The 23,497-nt window shown below is 41.4% G+C and overlaps 1 protein-coding gene across 10 annotated transcripts in view; it reads right to left on the reverse strand.

The window, feature by feature from the left end:
- The window catches only part of LOC127370892 (protein unc-13 homolog B), a 67,080-nt gene that overhangs the window by 29,834 nt on the left and 13,749 nt on the right, over positions 1 to 23,497 (reverse strand). For 5 of the 10 annotated variants that reach the window (XM_051413365.1, XM_051413362.1, XM_051413367.1 and 2 more), the window contains exons 3-10: positions 20,750 to 20,849; positions 18,600 to 18,717; positions 18,119 to 18,242; positions 14,537 to 14,610; positions 14,199 to 14,256; positions 13,786 to 13,815; positions 12,343 to 12,556; positions 387 to 10,628 (exon numbers count right to left, since the gene is read on the reverse strand). In XM_051413365.1, coding sequence (XP_051269325.1) covers positions 387 to 10,628; positions 12,343 to 12,556; positions 13,786 to 13,815; positions 14,199 to 14,256; positions 14,537 to 14,610; positions 18,119 to 18,242; positions 18,600 to 18,717; positions 20,750 to 20,849 — 10,960 coding nt within the window. The remainder of the gene's footprint in view (positions 1 to 386; positions 10,629 to 12,342; positions 12,557 to 13,785; positions 13,816 to 14,198; positions 14,257 to 14,536; positions 14,611 to 18,118; positions 18,243 to 18,599; positions 18,718 to 20,749; positions 20,850 to 23,497) is intronic. The other 5 variants (XM_051413371.1, XM_051413372.1, XM_051413369.1 and 2 more) reach the window with 4 other exon arrangements.

Raw genomic sequence — 23,497 nt, forward strand, 5'->3', positions numbered from 1 at the left:
TTTATAATGTCACAGACATAAATTCTTGTATTGGTTCCTATAAATAGGTATTTTATCTCTCTTTAATAAATTAATAAATGATTAGTACATTATCTTGTGAATTGCTTATAATTATAGAAATATGCAAATTTTGTTTTGGAATTCTGTTTTGAAATGACAAAAAATGTAAAATAACAGATACTACAGATTTACTACAAAAAAACAAAAACCTACATCAAAGTATATACACACACACACCCACATACATACATACACTCAAGCTAAAATACTACATTAAACTATTGAGGATGGATGGACTGCAGAGCTGGACAGGGAATACATTTTTTGTCAGTGTCAATGCATCATAAATGGTGAGGGGGAATGCCATTTATTATGCTTCTACTAGCCTTTTTGCATTCAATAGATCCATCTTGGATTGGTTGTCCAGCTGCACTCCAGAGGTAGGACCTGCAGAGGGGGTTGTTTCTACAAGCCTTTCCTTCTCCTTTGGGGTCAGGGATGCTGAAGGATCTACTTCAGGAGTGGATATGCAAATCTGGGAGTTTGCTATATCATCTGTGGAACCTACCGATTCAGTTTTATGAGCATCAGATGTTGCAACATTTTGTACAGTATGTGTTTGATCACTTGGTGGCTTGCTGTTAGTCTTGGGTTGAGATGTTATAACTGCTTGTGGCTTGGGTGGCTCTGCCTGCCAAGGAAAACTTATTTTTGTCCCAAATAATGAAGTGGTGGGTGGCTCTTGTTTTCCAGCAACAGGTTTTTCCTCTTGAAATAGGCCACCAGAAAGGGTTTTTAATCCTGAAAACAGACCACTGCCCCCTTCTGTTTGAGGCATTGACAGACCACCTGTTGGCATTGTTGGTGAAAATAGGGATCCAAGAGATTTTCCTGCATCACTCTGTGTCGATATAAAACCAAACAGAGATTTTGCTTGAGGGGGTTCTGCATTGTTGGGCAACTGATTAACTGGAGGAGCTATATTAGTATTGGCTTCTTGGGTTTCAGGTGGGACTGATTTGTCACTTTCTTCACTCTCAGGGTCTCCTTTAATGACAATGGGCTTTTCATGTATCACCTCTCCCTCAACAGCTGACTGTTCTTTTTCAGTGTTATCTACCTGTTGGGTGAGGTCACAAGAAGTGCTTATTGGAGCACTTGTGACAGCAGAGATTTCCAGACAAGCTGTCTCAGATGCCACAGCACTACTACTTGTTAGGCTGCTCGATTGATTTTGATTGTCACCTGGTAGGGTTGAGTCCACAATTTTATTTGTACTAGTCTCTGTGCCAAATGGAGATACTTTAGGTGGCACACTTTCATTCTTAATCTGTGGCTGTGGAGTAGTGCCAGGTCCTGGCTTGGGCTCTGCTGGCATTGGTTCAGATGGCTTGGATGGTTGTCCCATACCCCCAAATAAAGATCCGCCTATGCCCCCAAGTATAGATGCTCCAGTCTGTGGTCCTGAAGTCTGAGCAGAGACTCCTCCAAACATTCCTCCAAGTAAAGAACCACCAGGCTGTGATGTTGTCGTAGCCCCTCCAAACATACCGCCGAGTAATGATCCTCCAGTCTGGGGACCTGCAGATTTAGCAGTGGATCCTCCTCCAAACATTCCACCTAATATTGACCCTCCAGTGGTGGGGGTGGTGGTTTGAGGACCAGACTGAGGAGCAGACCCCTTGAATAAGCCTCCCAGTAATGATGCTCCTGTCTGGGGAGCTGCTGTCTCTGTGTTTGACCCACCAAAAATACCTCCCAATAGTGATGCTCCAGTCTGACCAGTAGCAGCTTGGGGTGCTGTTCCGCCCAGTCCAAAAAGTGAGTTCTTCTGCTGTTGTTGAGGACCTTCAGGTGGTGCAACTGATGGTTTGAAAAGGGAAGACATAAAGCCTGTAACAGTGTCTGCTGACGAGTCACCAACAGATTTCTCTGGCTCTAGTGGCTTTTGTTGTCCCTGGACCACATTACTTGTTGACTGAGATGCTGGTGTTTCCTGTTCTACTTTAGGTGAGATTGTATCATGACTTGACTGACCACTCACAAGTTCTGGTTTTGCAGGTTGTTGTGCCTGTGCACAGATGACAGATTCTTTAGACTGAATATCATTTGCCAAAACACTTGGCTTGCCAGTATGTTGGCAAGTAACGTCTTCTATGACACTGGGATCAGCTTTGGGTAAGCTTGTTTCAAGATGCTGAACTGTACTGTCAGGTTGCTGTAGTGCTTCTCCCTGCTCTTTGCTTTTGGTAGCGGTATCGACTACAGATGTTTCCGGACTAGCTACAGCTGAAGCAGTTTTACTCTCATCACTGGGTTTTGGTAGAACAGTTATATCTGAAGTGGTAAGAGCTGTAGTTAACGTTTTGTTGTCATCATTAGATTTTAGTGTAGCTGCTGGGGTGCGTGTTGCAGGTGGAACAGATCCTCCAAGCGTTGAAAATAAACTTTTATCAGGTATCTCATTCGAAGCAGAAGCTCCAGCTAAAATGCCACCAGAAGGAGATTCACCAGTCTTTGCAGTAGGTGTTTGAGAAGACAATCCCCCCAAAATACCTCCCAATATAGAACTATTTGGGGATGCTGAAGTTTGGTTTGCAGCCCCACCAAACATTCCACCGAAGGACCCACTATTCTGAGGTGCTGTAGTTGAAGTTGCTGATCCTCCAAAAATCCCTCCCAAAATAGACCCTCCAGTCTGAGACCCAGTAGCCTGGGGAGCAGATCCACCAAATAAGCCTCCAAGTAAGGATGCCCCTGCCTGAGGTCCTGTCTGGGGAGCAGAGCCTCCAACCTTAGTGGGGCCAACTTGAGGAGCAGCTTGAGCAGCAGGCCCCCCAAATAAACCACCCAGTAATGATCCCCCTGTTTGAGAAGCTGTTGTCTGGGGTGAAGAGCCTCCAAACATGGATCCTAATAGAGAACTTCCAGGCTGGGAAGAGGGTTGAGGGGTAGAACCTCCAAACACAGAGAACAAACTTTTGGCTGGTGCATCCTTTGGGCCTGATGATCCAGGTGCAGACCCTGCAGGTGAAGGACCTACAGTGCTGGGCCCAGAAAATAATGAAAGCAAACCTTTTGCTGGACTATCTGAAATGAATCCGGCTTGTGGGGATGGAATCTGTGGGCCTGATCCACTGATCATAGACAAAAGGCCAGGAGCTGGTGGTTCTTTAGAGGGAGCAGGGTCCTGGGATGCACCTTCTGTGCTTCCTTCCTTTTGCACAGTGACACATTCTGTATTTGGTGTTGTATCTAGAGTAGTAGCATCAGTAATAGTATCAGTGGATCGGCCGATATGTACTTCACTTGATGTATCACTGGTAGATGCTGTCACTGGGACATGGCTACTGGAAACAGATGGTGTTTGGGAAGAACCCTGTTGTAAAGAAGTAGTTGGTGGCTCTTTAGTAGCAGATGATGAATTGGGAATTTGTTGTGGAGGTGACACAACATCATTAAATACAGACAGTATACTCTTTGCAGGTTCTTTGGGTGCTGTTGTCCCTGGGGAAGAAGACAAATTTGTACTTCCACCAGCCCCTGTTGTTTGAGGAGCACTGGGGCTACTAAACATAGAGAATAAAGCTTTTCTTGGACTTTCACTAGAGGTAGACAAGCCACCCAATATTCCCCCAAGAACAGAGGTGGCTGGCTGCCCTTGTGCTTGAGGTTGTGCTTGTGGTTTAGATTGTATCTGAGGTTCCCCTTCCAGTTGAGTTTGGGATTGAGCTACTCTTTGTTGAGATAACGATGTTGGTGGCTGAGGTTGTGGAGGACTGGGATCACTAAACATTGACAACAGTCCCTTCATTGGGCTTTCAGTTGAGCTTGATGACCCAGGCAGAATCCCCCCTAGAAGAGATCCTGTTTGGGATTGGGACTGTTGAGGGCTGGGACCACCAAACATGGAAAGGAATCCTGTATTTGTGGGCTCTTTTGGAGGAACATTTCCCTGTTGTGGTACCTCGGCAGCAGGCTTGGTTTGAGGAGGAGGCTGAGGAGGACTTGATCCTCCAAACATTGACAATAAACTTTTACCAAGAGATTCCTGTTGAGGAGTTTGTGGAGCTCCACTTGATGGATATGCCTGAGGCAAGGGCCCAGTATTAGGTGAAGGCTGTGGAGGATTTGGCCCACTAAACATTGATAATATACTTTTACCAAGTGATTCTTCTTGTGGAGCTGTAGCTGATGCAGGGGGTTGAGGTGTAGGTCCAGATTGGGCAGCTGCTGTTGATCCTGCCAGCATTTCTCCAATTGAAAATCCAAACAGTCCACCAGATGATTTAGTTCCTCCGTCATGTTTAGTTTGTTCTGTTGGTCGTATAGTTTCTGATTGGCTCGTGGCAGGGCCTGTGGAAGAATTGGGAAATGCTTGAGATATACTTTTGTTTGGGGGTTGGCTTTGTGTGGACCGAGAGGTACCACTTTGGTCCATTGTTCGTTGTCTCTGTATACCCTTAGCTTTAGATGCTGATGTCAGTGAACCCTCTGTAACACTAGATTTCATTTGCTGTTTCTGTGGTGGAGAGGGCTCAGTACTAAATAGGCTGCTAATTGATCCAAAGAGATTTGAAACTCCTGCAGTCTCTTTATTTGAAGAGGCACTTCCTGGTAAGGAAGCAGTGCTGCCAGTTTTGCTCTGCTGATTAGGAGATGTCTGAGAACATTTCTGGGGATCTGGCTTTGGTTCATCTATTCCTACTGCAGATTTCAGAAAGTTCATGATGCCTGGCTGTGGTTGTTCAGAAGGTTTTTCCACTGATATATCCACAGGCTTGTCAGATGCAAGTTGTCCAGGTGTTCCAGGTTTAACAGGAGATTCTTTTGATCCTAAAGGCACTGTGACATTGGGCTGTGGTGGTGGGGTTACTTGTTGTACCATGGTAGCCTGACGTGAAAGTCTTGGTTTCTGTGAAGTTGTATGGGATTGTATTGAGGGATGAGTCACTTGAGCAGTTGTTGGTATTGTGGGCAAAATTCTTCCCTGCGTGGTAGCTGGTCTCTGCATTTGTTGTTTAACACTTTCTGGCGGTGTTACAACAACAGTGGGTTCTTCTTTGATTATCTTCGACTTCAGACTTTGGAAACCTGATGAAAGAATGTTTTTCGAATTTTTGTCAGCGCTTCGATCACCAGACGATATGCTAGTTTTGTTTAATTCCACTTGTGATGTTTTGCCCACAAAAGAGGATATGAGAGAGGAAACCTTTTTAGTTTGACGATTAGGTTGTTCTTCTCCTGGAGACACTCTCTTCCTCCATTCTTCCTCCAATACATCATCTACATGCTTTACTGTAACCCCCGTGGATGAACGCCGCCGTTGGCTAGGTTGGTAACAGTTGTAAAGTACCTGCTGACTCAAATTCGCAGTAGCAGTGGAGTTCAGGGAAACAGCAACCTTTTGCGCAAGAAATGATTTCATTTCCTGGTTGTTCCAATAAGGGCCAATGTGGTCTTTGTTATGACAGGAAAGGTCAATAACATCTTTGCATTGGTCTTCATAGACGTAACTGGACTGTCTTGGATCCATCCGGACTTTGTTTAATCTGTAAGATGTGAAATCTACACCTTGTTGCCCTTGTGACAGAAATGAATTTTCAAACATTTGAGAGAACTGCTCAAGATTCAAATTCATAATCTGATTTCCTTTTCTATAGGCAGCAGACAAATCTAGGGGGGCATTAAGAAGTTGAGAATCACAGTGATCTTGACCAGGTAGCCAAAGAAGCTCATCCTCATTGTAAAGTGGAATTTTAAAGCCACAGACACAAACCGTTTCATTGTGCAGCCAAGCACTGGGAAAACCATCTAATTTCTGTGCATTTCCCCAAGGCTCGCCTTCAGGGCCACACGCATACACATATTCACCTGCTGCATCTGTAAGCAAGGCATAAATGTACTCATGATCTGTATAAACAAAGTAGCCACAGTCACCATCTTCTGCTGGCCACCACATTCCTTGTTCCAAAAGTGCAAGCCACTGCTGATACCATTCAGTGTCTTCGAGGTACAGGGAGTCTTCCGTCTCAGTTTTGGCACTTGGAGGATAGTTTGAATTTAGTGGTCTATTTAAATTAAACTGACTTTGATGGATCATGCCATCTGTATGAAAATCTTGTAGGACTGCATTGTCCATTTCATATTGCCAGTTAGCCGAATAAGATAAGCTTGGTGCAGTCTCCTCGTAATAGCCTTCATGATATGAAACCCCATTCAAGCTGTAAGTGCTACCATCATTGAAAGAGTGCCATTTCCCAAACTTTGAATTACTCTGTTGAGTAGTTAAGTTCAATGCACCCTCTTCATTAGATGAATATTCTATGTTTCCCAAGTCTTCATAACTATTCCATAATTTCCTCTTGGGATACGGATCATTTGTGCGTCTTTCCAGCTGATATGGTCCAATTTGCTCTTGATGACAAACACCTTGCCATGGTGTAGAGGAGTTAAATGGCTGATATGAGCTGCCACAAAGAGCAGATCCCTGTAATGAGGCAGCTTCACAACTCTGGTTATACACTTGATCCCCTCCCTGGAATTGATAATTTAGTGACTCATTCTGAAACTGCTGCCATAGAGCACTTTCACGAATCCACTGGTTTTCATCATAAGAGGGACTCATACCATAAGGAGACAACTGACCTTGGTAAAGATTTTGCCTTGTAGCTCCATACAAAGAGGAATTGCTCCCGCCAATACATTGCTGCGTGGTCATTACTGAAGAAGTTGCATGGTTTTGTAAAAGGGAATTAATATTTCCTGTACTATAAGCCATTGGGTGAACTGATTGAAGTGAGCCAGAATAATATAACTGAGATAAATTTCCTGTGCTAACTGAGGAGTATGTTGCCTGACTCTGAAGAGATCTTGCAAAAGTAGCTGATGTTCTTAAGTCTAAACTCTCAGTATCAATTGATGCAGGTGCACCGATTAAAGTGTGTCTGCTCTGTCCTGGATTAAGAGAATCTGAAACAACTCTTTGACAGCTCTCCTTTCCTAAGTGTGAGGAAGCACTTTTTAACATGCCCAAAGGTAAATCTGCAAACTTAGTTGAGAGCGTCTGTTCTATATTCTGAGTTAAGGGTGTATGTTGTTGTGTATTCTGACATGACGTTTCTACTTGTTTAGGAGTAGACGTGTCCTCAGTTACATTTTTGCTAAACAGTCCAGATAAAAACCCTTGCTGGGCAGTTCGAGGAATCCCCTTCTCCTTTGCTGCATGTTCTTGAGAGGTTACATTAGTGTGTAACTGTGTTTGAAGTGGGGTCTTTATTGTGACTGTATAATTATTGGCTTTCTGGTGCAGTGATTGTCCTGTTGATGTCTGGCAGATGGGGTCAGTATTTTCAGATGTTTTTGTTAATTTGTTAAACAACCCTGAGAGTACTCCAGGTTGACTTGCTGTCTCAAGTTCTACTTCGGCAGTCTGGCTGCTTGAAATTTGTATTTGTTGTTGTGTCTCATGGATGATTTTGGGCTGCTGTTGTTGAGCCATATTTTCGGAGGAGGATTTGAATAGTCCAGAGAGTAGACCACTTGCTTGAGCTGTTTTTTGTGTTGAGCCATTTTGTGGTTGATTTTCATTGGAGATTGGGTTATTCCTTGCTCTTGTTTGTTCATGACTTGATTTACTTGGGGTAATTCTGTGCTGTTCAGCTGATGGGTGCTGTTGTGTGTTTATGTTGTCTGCTGAAGCAAATTTAAAAAGACCAGATAAAAGACCACCTTGTTGAGATGGTGATTGCTGAAGTGGAACCGTGTGTTGTCGAATAAAGCCTTTACTTGTCTCCTGTTGGACAACTTGCTGACTTGATAGTTTATTCCTGAAATGAGGCCCTCGATTTGGACCTTGAGTACTCTGTTGGTTGAAATTCTCTTGATTATGTTGAACAATGCTTTGATTGTGCTGAACGGTTTGGCTGCTTGAAATTTTCTCAGAGGATGCAAATTTAAGAAAGCCAGACAACAGCCCCTTTTGCTGAGACTGTGTTTGAGTTTCATCTGAAGTCTGCTGCTGACCTGAATAATTACCAGGGATGTTCCTCTGCTTTTCAGCTACAGAAGGCTGTATATTTTGTGGTATATTTTCTGTTGATGAAAACTTCAAATGTTGTTGTTGTGGGGGAGGGTGATGAGGAAACTGTGGGGCGTTGCTGCTCCTGGGTGGTTGATTGTTATGGGAAGCTTGCTGTGGTAAAGTGCCAGATAGGTCATTTGTAGAGCCAAATTTAAGAAGTCCAGATAGCAGTCCTCCTTGTTTGGGTTTATTAGAGCCCATGTGTGAGATGTCCTCAGTCGAGTTCCCTTTAAAAAGACCTGTCAAAAAACTTTGTGATTCAGGCTGACTGGGAGCTTGGTGCAACATTCCATGATGGGCAGCTGTTGGTTTCTGATTTGATATATGTTGTGCATCAGATGGCACCTTGCTGTTCTGAGACTGCTGATTACTAGTAGAATTCTGGTTTGAACCAGAGGGAGTAGAGGTAGGGTTAAATATGCTGGAAAACCATCCTTTCTCAGTGTTTTCCTGGGGCACAGCAGAATCCTGTGTCAAGGTAGTGGAGGTTGTTGAAGATGAATCATGACGTGATTGCACATGACTCTGTGTGTTCATGGAAGTACTAACATCTTCACTGGATGTTAACTTTAACAAACCAGAGAGCAGGCCTCCCTCTGCTTTGGGACATTGCTGAGTGGAAACATTTTCAGAGGAGAGGAAAGGCAGTTTAAGCTTACTACTTAATGATGGGTCCTCCACTGGTTTCTCTAGTTGAGGATCCTCTGTGGATCTAAACACTGGATAAACTGCCAAAGGTGGAGCTCCTTGGGGTGGGACAGGGACAACAGGTGTGATCAATGAATTTAATGACTTCCTAAAAGGGCTAAAGAATCCAGTGTTTGCTGATTGCGTTTGGCCCGTCGGCCTCACTGGCCCTGGAACAGGCACATTATCTTGTTTGTAAATCCTCTGATTTTGTCTGCCATACATATTTCCATCTTGTTTTTGTCCCACATGGTTCTCTTGTGATGGACTTCTTAATTTATCTGATTTCCTACCTTCTTCTGCTGTCATCGACGGTTTACCTTGATGAACACGTTTCTCATCCCATTTCTCATCCAGCTGTGTATGGCCTTGAGAATTGGAGGACTCTGGTTCCTGTTTGTATTCAGCTGAGTTCCCATTATCTCCTGCTGAAAAAAGCTTTAAAGGATTCAATTTCCCCAACACTGAGTTTCCTGGAGCACTTTGAGGTTTGGTTACTAACTCAGGTACATATTCCTTTGTACTTGCTTGAATCTGATTCCTTGTGGGAGCTTTTGTTTCTTGATTATGACCTGGTGTCTTGGCATCACGTTGAGGCTGAGAAGGCAAAGAACTCAATGATTTTTCAGGAGAATTTTCTACTGGCGATACAACAGCTACAGGAGCTGAGCTATTTGATTTAGGAATAAAGGATAACAGTTTGGTAAATCCAGATTGTGAGGGTTGTGCAGATGGTGCTTGTGGAGACGGGGCAGGCTGTTTAGGGCCTCCTCCAACTCGGTCAGTGAGAGAACTAAATAATGAGCCAATGGTATTTTTTACTCCTGAAATGCTCTGGTCAGACGGAATGTGTGATTGAGTTTCTTTAGGATCAATTAATGAACTATTTTGGTCCTCTCCAAAAGAATCAGTTCTATTGCTACCCTGAGATGATAACCTAGATTTGCTTGATTTAGGAAGGGAACCATATTTGCTAATTTCCTCCTCTTTTTCAGCAAGGTATTCAGAAACAGTTTCAACTAGACACTGGAGCTCATCCATAGGGTCTACATATTCATCACTTGGTTCTTCTACAGGAGAGAGCATTGCCTCAGTAGCCCATCCTCCAATTTTTCCAGCTTTTCCACATTTCTTCTCTCGAAGACCCTGAGTATTTTCTATGTGGCCCTCATATGAGAAGGAATACTGGTCTTTGTAATGTCTTGTGTTGTCTGGGTGAAAGTCTTCTCCTATAAAGGCAATATCATCAATATCCTCCTCTGCTCCAATGGAGTATTGCAGATCCTCAGAACTCTGTAAATCAAAATCAAACTGTGCCCTCATTCTAGCATCTTGCTCTTTTTTGTATGCCACATAATTCTCCAAAGTGTGGTCCAGCTCATTTTTAGCCCACATTCTTGTCTTGTAGAGAAGCCCATTCTTATATGGCCTGAGGCATGATGTCATACGTTCCTCCTCTTCCTGCATCTCCGCTACCTGCCGCATAAACAGCTCCCCTCTCTTCTCACGGAGCAGTGCAAGGTCAGAAGGAAAAGCCTCTTCTCTCATTTTGTCTGTCTCTGTACTGAGTAACCCTCCTGGGTCCCTTATCTTTTTCTTTCGCCGCCGATCAATAGTGTCATAGCCCTCAGGATAGGTAGCAGGCAGAAAACCACTACGTTGAGTACTTTGACGGATAGAGGTGTGTGATGGCTCAGGGTAGGGTCTTCCCATTCGAAGGATAACATTGTCTTCTTCATCATCTAAGATGTCACTCAGCTGAGGCTTGCCCTGCCCTTTGTATTTGTTTTCCCAATCTTCAACCCCCATGCCAGAATCTACAGGTATAATTCTGACCCTTCCTTTCTGGTTTAATGATCTAATTTAGGTTTAAGAATATATTTAACAAAGGGATGGGAAAGGATAGAAAGGATACAGGGACAAAAAAGAAGAAGAAAACAAACAAGAAGAAAAAATGCAAACACAAGTTAAGCAGTATGATAAATGAAGAAATTAAGATGAGAACAGTTTCATGCAAATGTGAAAACACAATAATGCTTTTCAACTTATTAATAAATATGGTAATAATACTTTAGAGAGATTACAGGCTATAGCAGTTTTGATGATACTGTAAAAACTGAAAATGACTTTATGTAATAAAGCCTATGTAAGGTACAATAAACTAAAAATGGATGAACTCTAAGTGTATCTAAGTGTGAGCGTGTGTGTGTGTGTGCCTCCATGTTTGCACGTGCCTCTGTGAATTTAGATCTTTGTAAATCCCTACAACAGTCATCAGCACATCAATACTCAGTCTGCGTGTTCATAAAAAAAATGCATGCTAAATCACCACCATATGGTGTACATTGAACAAGTTTTTAATCACTGACCCACACCCCCCATGTGTGACTTCGCCAGTGATCTGGCTAAACCAAGTTCAGAGCCTTTCAAACTACCAGGAACTAACCAACACAACAGACCCTGAAGACAAAAAGAACATAAACAATGAGCTTTCCCTGGCGTAATTTTTTTTCTGATGTAGAATTATCCGGATCAAGTCCCTATCAGTCCACACAGGCAGATTTGCAGCAGTCTCATTGGTATACATGTATTCCATGACAATCCAAGAGTGCACAAAAGTAGATTCCATGCATTGAGACCATTCGTCTAATGGACTAAAATTTGCCTCCAAACAGCTGTGTAGTGGTAATACTAATACTAATAATAATAACAATAATAATAATAATAATAATAACAATAATAATAATAGGTGTTATTGATTTTATACCAGTAGTATTACAGATATTGTCTTTCCCTCTAATAGTCTTATAACTTCAATGTAAATATGCAATGTATGTGTCACCGCACACACCTTTGTTCATTTAAACTACGTTCTGACTTCATGCTAAGCAAATACCTCATATGCCTTATGAGTACAACCACAACAGTAAGAATTAAAAAGCAAGAGAGGATACAGCGTGGGACAAAATCCATTCGGCCTCTAGAGCACAGATCCCTCCTGAAGCAGCTGAATGAACCATCTAGTATGGCGCATGACAAAGCCAGCTCTCAGACAAAAAATAAAAGCACAGAGCTCCAGTTAGTTTCTTGGGCAGGCAGAAAGAAAAAACGAAAGAAGCATTACAATTAAAATTATACTGTAGATCTGTAAGTGGATGTCTCTGGCTATACATTTTATAGGGAGAGAAATGAAAGAAAAAAAAGAAAAGAAAGTATATTGGCAAAATAATGAAATAGCATACATGGATTTACCATTTCATTACTGAAGGTACACTTGTCCATCCTAATGCAATCATTACAACGATATATCTTACCTTTAATGGGCTTTGTGACACTGTGTCAGAGGTGTTGATTCAACTCTGGTCATTCTGAGGCCATAGTTAGGGGTCATGTTGTATAAGACTACCATATAACCATTTTCCCCCCTTAGGTATGTTAATGTCAAAAACATGCATATTCAGCTACACTGCACACATTTTTACATTTGTAACAAATATTGTAATAGGTCAATTTTGATCAATTTAAATTTCAGATAACACTGCCTACTTTGACTAAACAAATGAGATTTATACCTGGTTCCTCTCTGGTCCCTGTAGTCGAGGTCAAAACTGTGGACAGAGTCTGTGCAGGAGTCTGGGTGGTGCTGCTGCCGAGGCCCCATGGGATACTGGTGCATCGAGGAGTTAGGCTGAGCCGTTGTGTGGTAACGCGGAGGCAGGCTGTTACTCGTCTCACTGCGGTAATCACTATCCCGGTCATCTACAGCACTGTCCTGGTCATCCAGAGCTGCAACAGGATGAATAAATGAATGAATAACTGTTTCTTTCCTAAAACATTAGTAAGCATGTTTCATGTGACACAGCAAGCTTAAAAAAATATCCCTGCTCATCATTAACTCATGTCAAAGATGAGGATGCAACCTAGTTACGATTTTGCCTATCTGGACAAGACTTTTAAGAGCTGAAGAAATAAATAAACAGAGGTCAGCGAATGCCAGGTTAATAGTAAGGTTGACAAGGCAAAGGTCATGCTCTTTTAAAAGATTACAGCCCCTTATACATGCAAGCTCTCCCGCTAAATGGAAGACACTGAGCTGCTCTTAATCTGTGTTATCCTGTAGATACTGTTGTTGTATCGTCAATGCATAAAGACACATTGAATTCACGGATACAACTGCAATTGTATATAATTCTATTTCTATATATTCTAATTTTCTATAAGACAGATATGGACAAAGTTAATACAGAATAATTATATTCAGTTGTTACCACAGTCCTACCAATAATGAAAGACCAGTGTTTCTTATGAGAAGAGCACCTACATAAAACATTTTTGAAAGTGACATTGCCAACCCCAGTAATGACCCTTAGAAAACTTCTATCAAGAGCCAACCACAGGTTTGGTGTCTGCTGGAGGGGACAGCTGAGCTGGGGTTTATCTTTTAAAAGCGATAAAGTGAGAGGGTGAAGGACAAACTGATTCTGTTGATATCTCTTAGAGTAAAGTGGGAGGACAACAAGACGTCAAGGTGACATATCACTAAACTGATGGTGGCAGTTTTTGCTGAACTATATAAATATATACACACGCACACGCACACACACACACACACACACACACACACACACACTTACAGTTTAGCAAAGAATGTCACCATCAGTTCAGTGATGCAACAACACATTTGATAAGGTATTATTACTCATATTCAAACACGTTTGATCTCGATATTATTATATAATCAAATATTATTATTGAAACAAAGTCTTTCTAAAAGGAGTATACAAGGTATACATGGGTTATGAATGTTATACGACATAACTTAGAAAATAGGAAAACAGCAAGACCAGGAAAGGAAGTAAAACAGCCAAAGGGATTAAGGAGGAGTGAAATCATGACAATAAAATGCATGGACATCTTATAGATTACATGTTTTGGGGAAATATGGGCAGTAGGACATGCAGAGGGCACTGAGGATTGGCCAGGGGGAGAATTTCATCAAAGTGTGTTTTACATACTCAGTGGGTCAGCCCATCCGAAATAGTTGCCTGGTGAAAGTGCAGACGTTACACGTGAGAGGTACATTTACAGGAGGTAGGGGAGGTGAAAACAAAAAAGTGTCCTTATGTTTTAGTAGTGGGAGGATGAGGGAACCCCATCAGTGGCTCTCAGAGTGGAAAACAAACTGACAGACTGTCGTAAGAGTGAGAAAAATTAATCTCAGTTAAGTTTGTGAAAGTATGAACAGACTCAATTTGAAATGTGTTGTCTTCATTTTCAACTCTGATTAAGATGATTCAACTGTTACTACATTAGGCAGTACAACGGGGTCAAGGATGAGATAGGAAATAATATCAAAGCCTAGAGAGCTTGAAGAGTGGAGAATTGGCTCCATCTAGAGGCCAAGAGCAGTATGGGCAGGCACACTCACAGCACTGGGAGGCCGCAAATGGCAGTGGGCGACTCTGAACGTCATCCTGAAGAGTGTACTAAAGAGGAGAGAGAGCGGAAAAACAGCAGGCATCAAGTATGTATTTCATGACGTCATGTTGTTATTATTACCACAGTAATTTACTAGCGTCACCCTATCAGCATAAACAAAGAAAACAAATATAGCACTTTGTGTCAGTGGTACAAGTGGAAACAGAAACATACAACCACTTCAAACTAGTAAAATTCAAACTAACAGGACATAGAGTATGTTTATTATCACAACACACTAATGCACTGTTCAAATTTCAAACAACAAAAAAAAGCAGTAAAATTTACCTCATCATCAATTCCCATGGTATTGATGCGTACCAGCTTGCCTGTCCAGTACTGAGCCTCATCATCTGGGATGTCTGGTACCGAAACATGCAAAACAAATGTGAACCTGTTTTTGAAGCCAACATCCCGCTCACTCATATTCCAGGATGGCATTATAAGACATTTATGACTTTTTTTTTTATTTATTTATTTTTTTCATTTATGAATTTCTCATGAGCATCTTAAGCATAAGAAAATGAAAATACTTTCTTAGCAATGGCCACAAACTGTTAAGGGACCAGAAATGTCAAGAACATTTTCCATCACAGAGGTACATACAACTAGAGCTACACACTGCATGTGGCTCAACATTGATGTATCCATAAGCAGAGTGTTTTTACTCGTACTTTCCCCACTTAACCCAACCTCTGCAACTACTGTATATCTATTACCTGAGACTAGATTACTGTCGTATTCTTGGTCCCTAACATGAGTCTTCATACTAAAGTAAATAACAAACACATTACTTTATAACAAAGTCAATCAAAGTTTTAAAACTTGGACTGGAAAGAAAGTGGAACCGCACAAGCATTTTAAAAATTAAACTGGGTAATGATCAGATCATTTTCAATGGTTGTAGTGTTTTATACTTGTCTGAATTAGTTCGGGGTTGCTTGGACGAAGTGCATTTTTAATTGTGTCGGGTGGAAATTGGCTGTTGAGATAACCCTGACACACTGACATTGATGCTGTTACCGTCAGTGTTGATTAATGTGCACTATAAAAATAATAGTAATAAATAAGTATCAGATCAGGTGCTCTCATCATTCCCACTTTTCAGGGGGATTTGCGCTGCTCTGTTGACAGATGCACATTAAAAGGCCACACACACAAAAGGCCAGGGCTTCAAAGACACACCGACCCACAGCTTTAATGAATGGCTCTGGTGGCACAGAGAGAGTCATGATGGCCTCCTGCAACCTTGAAAGGTCTCCTCTTAAAACAGAGAAAGAGTCTCTCTCCCACTCAGCGGACAGACACCCTGCTTTAGCTTTGATGCCTTTTGATCACAATGCTGAGCCCTATGTGCAGAGATACTGTAGGTAGAGCTGCAGGAGGAGCACAGGGGACATTTCACCCTCAAATCTTGAAGAGCATGGGAGGAATAACATGAAATTTATAGCATAAGTCGAATGATACTGTTACTTATCAGTGGGACTTTCAATCTGAAATCATTTCTATCATGTTAATCAAGTAGTTTCTAGGGGGCTGGATAATAAAATCAAACAGTGTAATGAGCTCTTCTGATCAATATTTTTAATACATTTACTAAAAGCATTCCCCCTCATATTGAGTATCAGTGAACTAGAGCTCTTTTAGCCTCTTTAAGGGTTTGGTTTGGTCTCAGTGCTCTCATCAACTATGTTTCCAACAGCAGGCTAACCTTGCATGGCACTGGACTCGAAAGATCATAAACTCCATCTTGCCGGGCTTCAATCTATGCGTTTGTGGCCAAGCTACAGTGGTACCAGGTATCAGTGTCCTTTGACTTCCCAGATAGTTCTTAACCATCTGAGGCAGTCAGGTTAACAGCAGGCAGCTGTTTTCAGGAAAAAAACCTGCACACTAGCTTCCCAGCACCAAACAGCAGACAGACAAAGTTAGTGACTAGCTGGTGAAGCAAGTTGAACATCTAGCAGCTCAAGAGTTGGTGGAGACTAAACAAGAGCCAAAAGGGGTGAATATTGGACATATTAACAAGATAGACAGAAACACAACAACAAATGAATGCTAATGTTGCTGGATGTGTAAATAGGAAATTGTTTTCCAACATGTTACAACATTTATAAGACATGTCAGGGTTATGTGTCTGTGTCTGTATTTCCTCTGCCCCAAAGTGGCCAGAAAAGAAACAAAAAAACAATCAAGGCAGCTTTAAATGAATGTATATGTAAATATTGCTGTGGATAATTCCAGAAAACAGTTAGTAAGTGGATAATGGACCTAAACTCAAGGCTGTGAGTTTGTTTCCATTAGTCACTTACTCACTGCTCTCCTCTTCTTCATGTTAGCAATATATATAAAAGCATTCTTAATGGTTCCTTAATCCTGTTGGCCACAATGGAAAAACCTGGAAAAGACAAAATTATATTTACTGAACCTAAGTTAATAAAGGAGGATCTGCCATTGATGAGTCAGTGCCCTCAATTTAGGCAGGACAGAAACTCCTCATCCCCAATGGAACCAGACAGAGGACATTAGACAGTCAGACGTATATCTAAGACGATAATCTAAGAGTACCCTGGTGTTAGTTCAACATAGAGTAAGTGTCCTTCTGTGTTTATATGGTCCCTGGTATATTTTCTATTTAAGTTGAGATGACAGATCAATGCAAGATATGCTTGCGTAAGACTACAGGACACAAAGACGTCACCAATTTGTTACACAGTGCCTCAGGCTGGATATTGTTCCCTGTGTAGCCTCAGAAACAGACTGCTGACATTTCAGCAGGAAACATTTGCGGCCTTTGTGTAACTCAGTGGGTCAAGGTTTGATTTGCCCTAAGGTAACCAGAATCCCGAATGTACTCCATCACTCATCACGCACTGTAGTCAGGGAAATGTCTTACAAAAGAACCCGAACTTTTAAAAAGTGTGGTTTACTCATTGGAAATGTGCCTCATTCTGGAAGTATAACATGCTGCAAAAAATACAAAGCAACTGACAAAAATGGTAAATGGACGACACTTATAAAGAGCCTTTCTACTTTTCCAACAAGTGCTTTACACTACATGACACATTCACCCATTCACACATCGCACCAACTGCTCATCACAAAAATAAACTAATACTATGACTGGTGAGCAACGCACTGTACCTCCAGAGCTTACAGATTGATAGTTCTTTCTCAATTCTAGGGGTGGTGGTGCACGGCCGTTCTGAGTTGGTGGAGTGATTTGTCTGGTTAATTCTCATATCAAACAAGACTGCGGCATGCTAACTAGTTACATGGCCCCGTGTGGTCGTGGTCCAACTAAGGGCCTGTCCTCACGGATACGTTTTTCTCGAATCCGGATAAATACTTTATCGTATCGGCCTCGCGTCCAGACGGATACGGCGTTTTCGGGGTGTGAAAACGGTATTTTTTGGAAATGGGTCCCAGAGTGTGAAAATCCGAAAACGCCGGATTCCCCGGAGTCGTCTGGACGGCGAAAACGGATTATCCCCGCCTCTCTAGCCTTTAAACTCAGCCGCCGCCGCTAGACGCGTCATAACAACAACAACAATGGCGGACTACTACTACTTGTTTGTAAACAGCACATGCTCCATGGCTTCTCTTCCGGTTTTAGTGTATTGGTGTGGCGGTGTCACAGCGCCACATACAGGCCTGGCATATGTACTACAGCGTTTTGGGTCTTTTCAGTGAATCCGTGTAGACGCAGATAGTTCTGGAAACGACGGCGTGTTTACGGAGATTTTTTTGAAACGACATCGTATTGGGTGAGGCCGCGTATTCGTGAGGACAGGCCCTAAGAGAGACAAGTGCCATTCAACCATAAGAGATCTACTTGACAAAAAGGGATCTGCAACTCTGATATCTCACCAAAAGGCAGCTCGAAGCGAGTATCCAGTAGGACTCTGTGAGGTGTCGGGTTCTTGGTGCCATATATCTCATCCGCCTTCATCAGGACCTCTGCATCCAGAAAGATCCAGTCACCTGAGCCCTCCTGCAATTACACACATATATTGATATTTACCTCGGTAGAAAATGTTACCTTTTTTGGGTCTATTCTTTGACCTACTCTGTGCCTTTATTATCATTTCCAAGAGTAATGTATCTCAGGTTGCCTTATTAATTAATTTTTTTGTGCTTTTGTATTATGTCTAGGCTAAATGACACTGAAGCCCCACTGTTCCTATGGAGGTAAAAGAAAATGCTAAAGTGAAATAATACATCTTTTTATGAATGAGAAAACCAAAAAGCAGCCCTGTTTTTAGATGACTTTTTTTTTGTATTTTGAGTTCTTGCTACAGTATGTCTTTTGTCTGGGCTGTGTGATTTGTGTGTAAGTGCATATTCTAACCTCCTCTGACTGTTGGATACTTTTTAGAGGAATCCAGGCTGTCCCCACCATGGTGTCCCAGATGAGACCTTTGTTCCACACCTCAACAATGAGGCCGAGGTCCAGCCGGTTGATCTCACTGAGGAAAAAAGCAATATTCAGTTATAAAGTAATTTAAAAAAAAGAAAAGAAAAAACCTTCCTGATAAACAATGTGGGAAATGTCAGCAGATAAAAGAGCAGCACAATAAGTGTTTAGTTTGAGGCTTTGCTATTACAATAAAAAAAAAAAAAAAAGTTCCAGTGTGTCATTCGATTCACACTCAATGAAGCAGAAATCTCTACATAATTACTGCCAGGCCCTACCACTGGCTGCTAACAAAGGCTATTTCCTCTTTTTGTTGTGTATTAGCTGTCATAATCCATTCAGGCCCTGTTTTGTCATTCAACACGCTATTCAAAGGGCTCAAAAACAGCTTGATGACAGCAATAAAATGGGATATCAAATTTGAAAGGAGCCGCGTGACAAGGGCATTTGCATATTCTCATCTGTGGCAGTTTACAACTATTGACAGGCCAAACAAAAGGAAGATGAGAGAAAAGATAATCAAAGAGAGCAGCTAATTGAGAGAAGTGCAGGGGAGGGCGATTAGTGTCCAGGGTGTCCAGGTGCAGAGGTATAGGCTTTCTAAATCATGTGCTCATTCAAAATGGCACAGAATGAATTAATCTAGTGAGGGATTGAAATCCAACTGTTGCTAATTTTAACTGAGAGACTTGCATTGTTAAGGCTGATATTTCATTTAACATTATGGATCATCCATGCACATCCAACACACACAAAAATAATAATAGAGAACAAAAGTGAATTTGCAGTAACTGACTGGACTTACAAATGCCTGAAATCTGAAAGTAAGCACTTATCTAAACAAGATGTGGCCAGTCTCTCCCACATCACTTTATAACCACTTTAAGCAATTTAGAAATGCATTAAGCTTAATTAGAGGTTCCCATTCTGGTGCAAACAAACATGAGCAATTTCAGTGCATTAAGCAACAAGGTGGATTTTTATAAAAGCATATTTTCACCAACTTTTTGTCCTCAGTGGTGGGTTTAGTACCCACAACTTGTACTTTTTGGACTGAGCCAGGCGAGCTGTTTCAGCCAAATTCCAGTCTTTGTGCTAAGCTAACCAGCTGCTAGCTTCATATTGACCAGAGAGACATGAGACTGATCTTTTCATCCATCTCTCAGCAATGTCGAATTCTTAACTAAATAACTTACACATCTTTCAAGTGCATAAAAAAAAAAAAAAAAAAAGCAGCGGAATAAGCCGCAAGTTAGCTGCTGGAAATGTGTAATTCCTTTTAAATGATTATAGCTGAGCTGAGTCATCCTCTCGGAGTGTTTAATGAACATATTTTGTAATACCAGGTGGTGCTGAGCATTTGCTGGAAGCGCAGATGAATGATTATGTTTTATGTTGAATTAGACCTAGCGGACACATCATTAATGGACAGTAGAAGGATGAAGGTCTGGAAAAACAAACACTGTTGCAATGAGGGAGTTCACAAAAGACAAACAATGACACACATGCAACGACGTGGTGACTCTCTCGTCACCATAGATACCTTTCACAGGAAAAGTAAAATGAGGAAATTAAACCAATGAATTACCAGGAGGAAATGAACAGCAGCTGTTAATCAAGATAATTTCCTAGAAAGAGTTGCACAGACATCTTTCCTATAGTTCTAAGCACTACGCAGGAACTAGGGTGGGGAAATGTAAAAACTTATAAAAATAACGATAATTAACAAAGAATATGGCTCATATGGGGTTTCAGAGCTCCTGAACCATTTCTTTTTGTATTCACAGCACAGAATCACAATAAACATGACTCAAAGGACAGTTTGGATACACTGTATGCATGACACAGAAGGACGCACCATGTACTATTTCTCATAGATTGTCTTTTTAAGATAAAACGCCAAGCAGGTCTTCTGAAGTGCACTACATCAAGGCAGTGCAATTTCACCAAATACCTAAAACTTGTGTTCTCACTGCAGAAAGATGGCTTTCAGGAATGACTTTCATGGCAATACATTTAAATTAAAGTTTAGTATAATATGCATGTGTTTAGTTCAATAAATCCTACTGTGTTTAATAACTTACAACATGAAATCCTGTTCCCAGCAGGGCTGGTCCCCTCGAACAGTGATAGTCGTGCTTTTGACATTCTGCACCTTCAGTGTCACGTAGGTGTTGAACTTGTCTGAAACAAAGGAAAAGGGAGATTTTTGTTTAAATTATAGTGAGGTGGAAATAATATAATGAGAACATATGGGGGTGGGGGGGCGTTACAACAAAAAAAAAAGGAGTATGGAAGATTATTAGTACAGTGTTAATAGGCAGCAGATCACACGTTTAAACTGATATAAGTAATATTAACCAGGCCAGTTTTACTTTGGCTTTGTGTGCGTAAAAAAGACATCAAGCGCTCTAGTGAGAGTGAAAGACGATAAGTCTTCCCCCCCCCACTATGTCAAGCCAAGCCAAGCCAAGCAAGGTCAGGCCAGGCCAGGCCAGAGCAGCAAACTGACCCTGTTAATCTCCAAAGAGAGCCAACCCCACACAGCAGATACAGGATACAGCTGCCTGGTATGTCTCCCCTGCACTGTGAGTTACAGCTTCTCTTGACACTACTCTAAACATACAGTATGTATGTAACAGGTCTGCTCATGATGTAATGAAGTCACTCCTGACCTGTTACTTTTGCAGAAAAGGTCTCTGTCAGCCCTGATACCATCAAGATTAAAACTGAAACTTAGTTAGGTCATAGGAGACGGCAGCCTGTGCAAACAGCATGGTCTACAAGCAAAGCCTAAAGATGACAGCTAGCCATTTTTGTAGTAAGTGATCACTGCTGGAACTCTTCTCAAACTGGCAGGTGACATGGATTCAAGTGCCTATCTGACAGTCTGTCAGTCTGTGTAGACAGCTTTCACACCCAGTGATCTCCGTCAGCCTCCTCTCAGCCGCTAGTGCCGGACCGCAGAGTCACAACAACAGTCTGCACCAGCTGTCAGCTCTGGGCAGGGTGATGGGTAACGGGGGGTGGAAGGGGATTAGACGGCCCGTGACACAAGCGCCACTTTCCATTTCCTGCACTAAGGCGAGGGAGCATCAACACGTGCCCGTTGATGTGCTCAGTGTCGCTCTAGTAGTTACCGGTCCTGCAAAATTCAACCCCCTACCTGGGCACAAGAGCAGCTGGAGGAGCTGGAAGAGCTGGAGGAACGAAATGATGGTCTTGAGTATGGGTTGTATGACTGACTGGGACATATGACTGTATGGATCACATTATATCCCACTTCATGTTTTTAACATCAGTGTATATAATACAATTTTGGAAATTCAATTGTGAAACTGTGTCTGTTAATGGCTGACCCACTGAATTAAATAACAACAACCGAAGATAGTTCACCACATTGAAGTGGTACCATTCAGTGATTTGCAACATTGTTCACAATGCCCTACTACATCTAGAGATATTTAAGGGACATTTAAGGGCGGTCTAAATATTAGAAATCATGTCTAGTTGTCTGAAAGATGAAAATATCAACGGCCGAAATGTCCGATGGTAAATATGCCAAATGAATAAATAAATACATATATTCATTAGTAGCATATTAAATAGCCTAATATTGTGTGATTTATAAGATATGTTGCCAAGACTAATTAAAAGGAAACTAATTATGCAAATGTTTGTTTTTTCCTTAGCGGGCGCTGAGCATGGTATCTGTCTGTAGCCTCTGTATGTGTATGCGTGAGTGTGTGTTCTTTACTTTTCTGCAGCTAATGATTATTTTCTCGATTTCATGTTTGCTCTATAAAATCTCACACTGATGTCTTCCAATTGCTTGTTTAATCTAACCAGAGAACTGTCCCAAACCCCCAAATATTCAGTTTAGTATCACAAAAGGAAAAAAAAGTAGTAAATCCTCATGATTTAAAAGCTGGAACTCAATACTGTTTGAATTTGCTTGAAATGATTGATTATCAAAATAGACTAATAAATTAATCAGATCATTTCAGCTCTTGAAATTACAAACCACAGTAAGAAAATGCAATAATTATAGTATAAGTTATACCTAATAAAATGGATATTGAAAATTAAAACAGGGTTAACCCGAAACCCAAATATAGAAAACCTTTAAAAAATTATTTTACCTTTCAGATGTTGTTGAGTAGGCCTTGATGCAGAAATTAAAGAGTTTTAAAAAATAATGTTTATGTAAGTTTATAGAGAAATGTTGTAATATTGCAACATTGGGCTTAGGTGGGAGCAGAATTCTGCATTTGTACTCATGTTGTCTGAACAACAATTCAGAACAACTACGGGTTAATTTGCAGGGTTGATTGCTTACTTAGCCCCATAAAGGTATATAACATTAATAATAATCACACATTAGTCATATTTTTATGAAGTCATTTATTAAAAACTGTTAAACAGGATAAAACTCTAGCTTTTCTAGCAACTTCTTCATTCCTTTTTTCTTTTCATGACTGACTTTCATTGTTAGTGAAAGTCACAAAACAGTTCTTGTCCTCTGAAAAGCAAAGGCGAACATCACACTTGCTGCATTGGTGTTGGTGTATCCTTTATTGCAGTGTCTGCAGCGTCCCTCCCTGTCTTCACTGGGAAATGGCAACTAGGTCCTTGCGTACATCCAATGTAAGGTGTGCACATCTCTTGGATGGTCTCTTCTGAGCATTCAGAGGGCTTTCTGATGTCACTGTCTGTGATGCTGGGCTCCCTTTGCCTGAAGATGGTCATCCTCTCTTTGGATTTCAAGTGTTGTGCCTGAAAACTGTCTCCTGTTCATTGTCTCTTTGCTAGACATCTTGAGAGCTTTGCAG

The sequence above is a fragment of the Dicentrarchus labrax genome, unplaced genomic scaffold (assembly GCF_905237075.1).
Source record: "Dicentrarchus labrax unplaced genomic scaffold, dlabrax2021, whole genome shotgun sequence".
Lineage (NCBI taxonomy): Eukaryota > Metazoa > Chordata > Actinopteri > Moronidae > Dicentrarchus > Dicentrarchus labrax.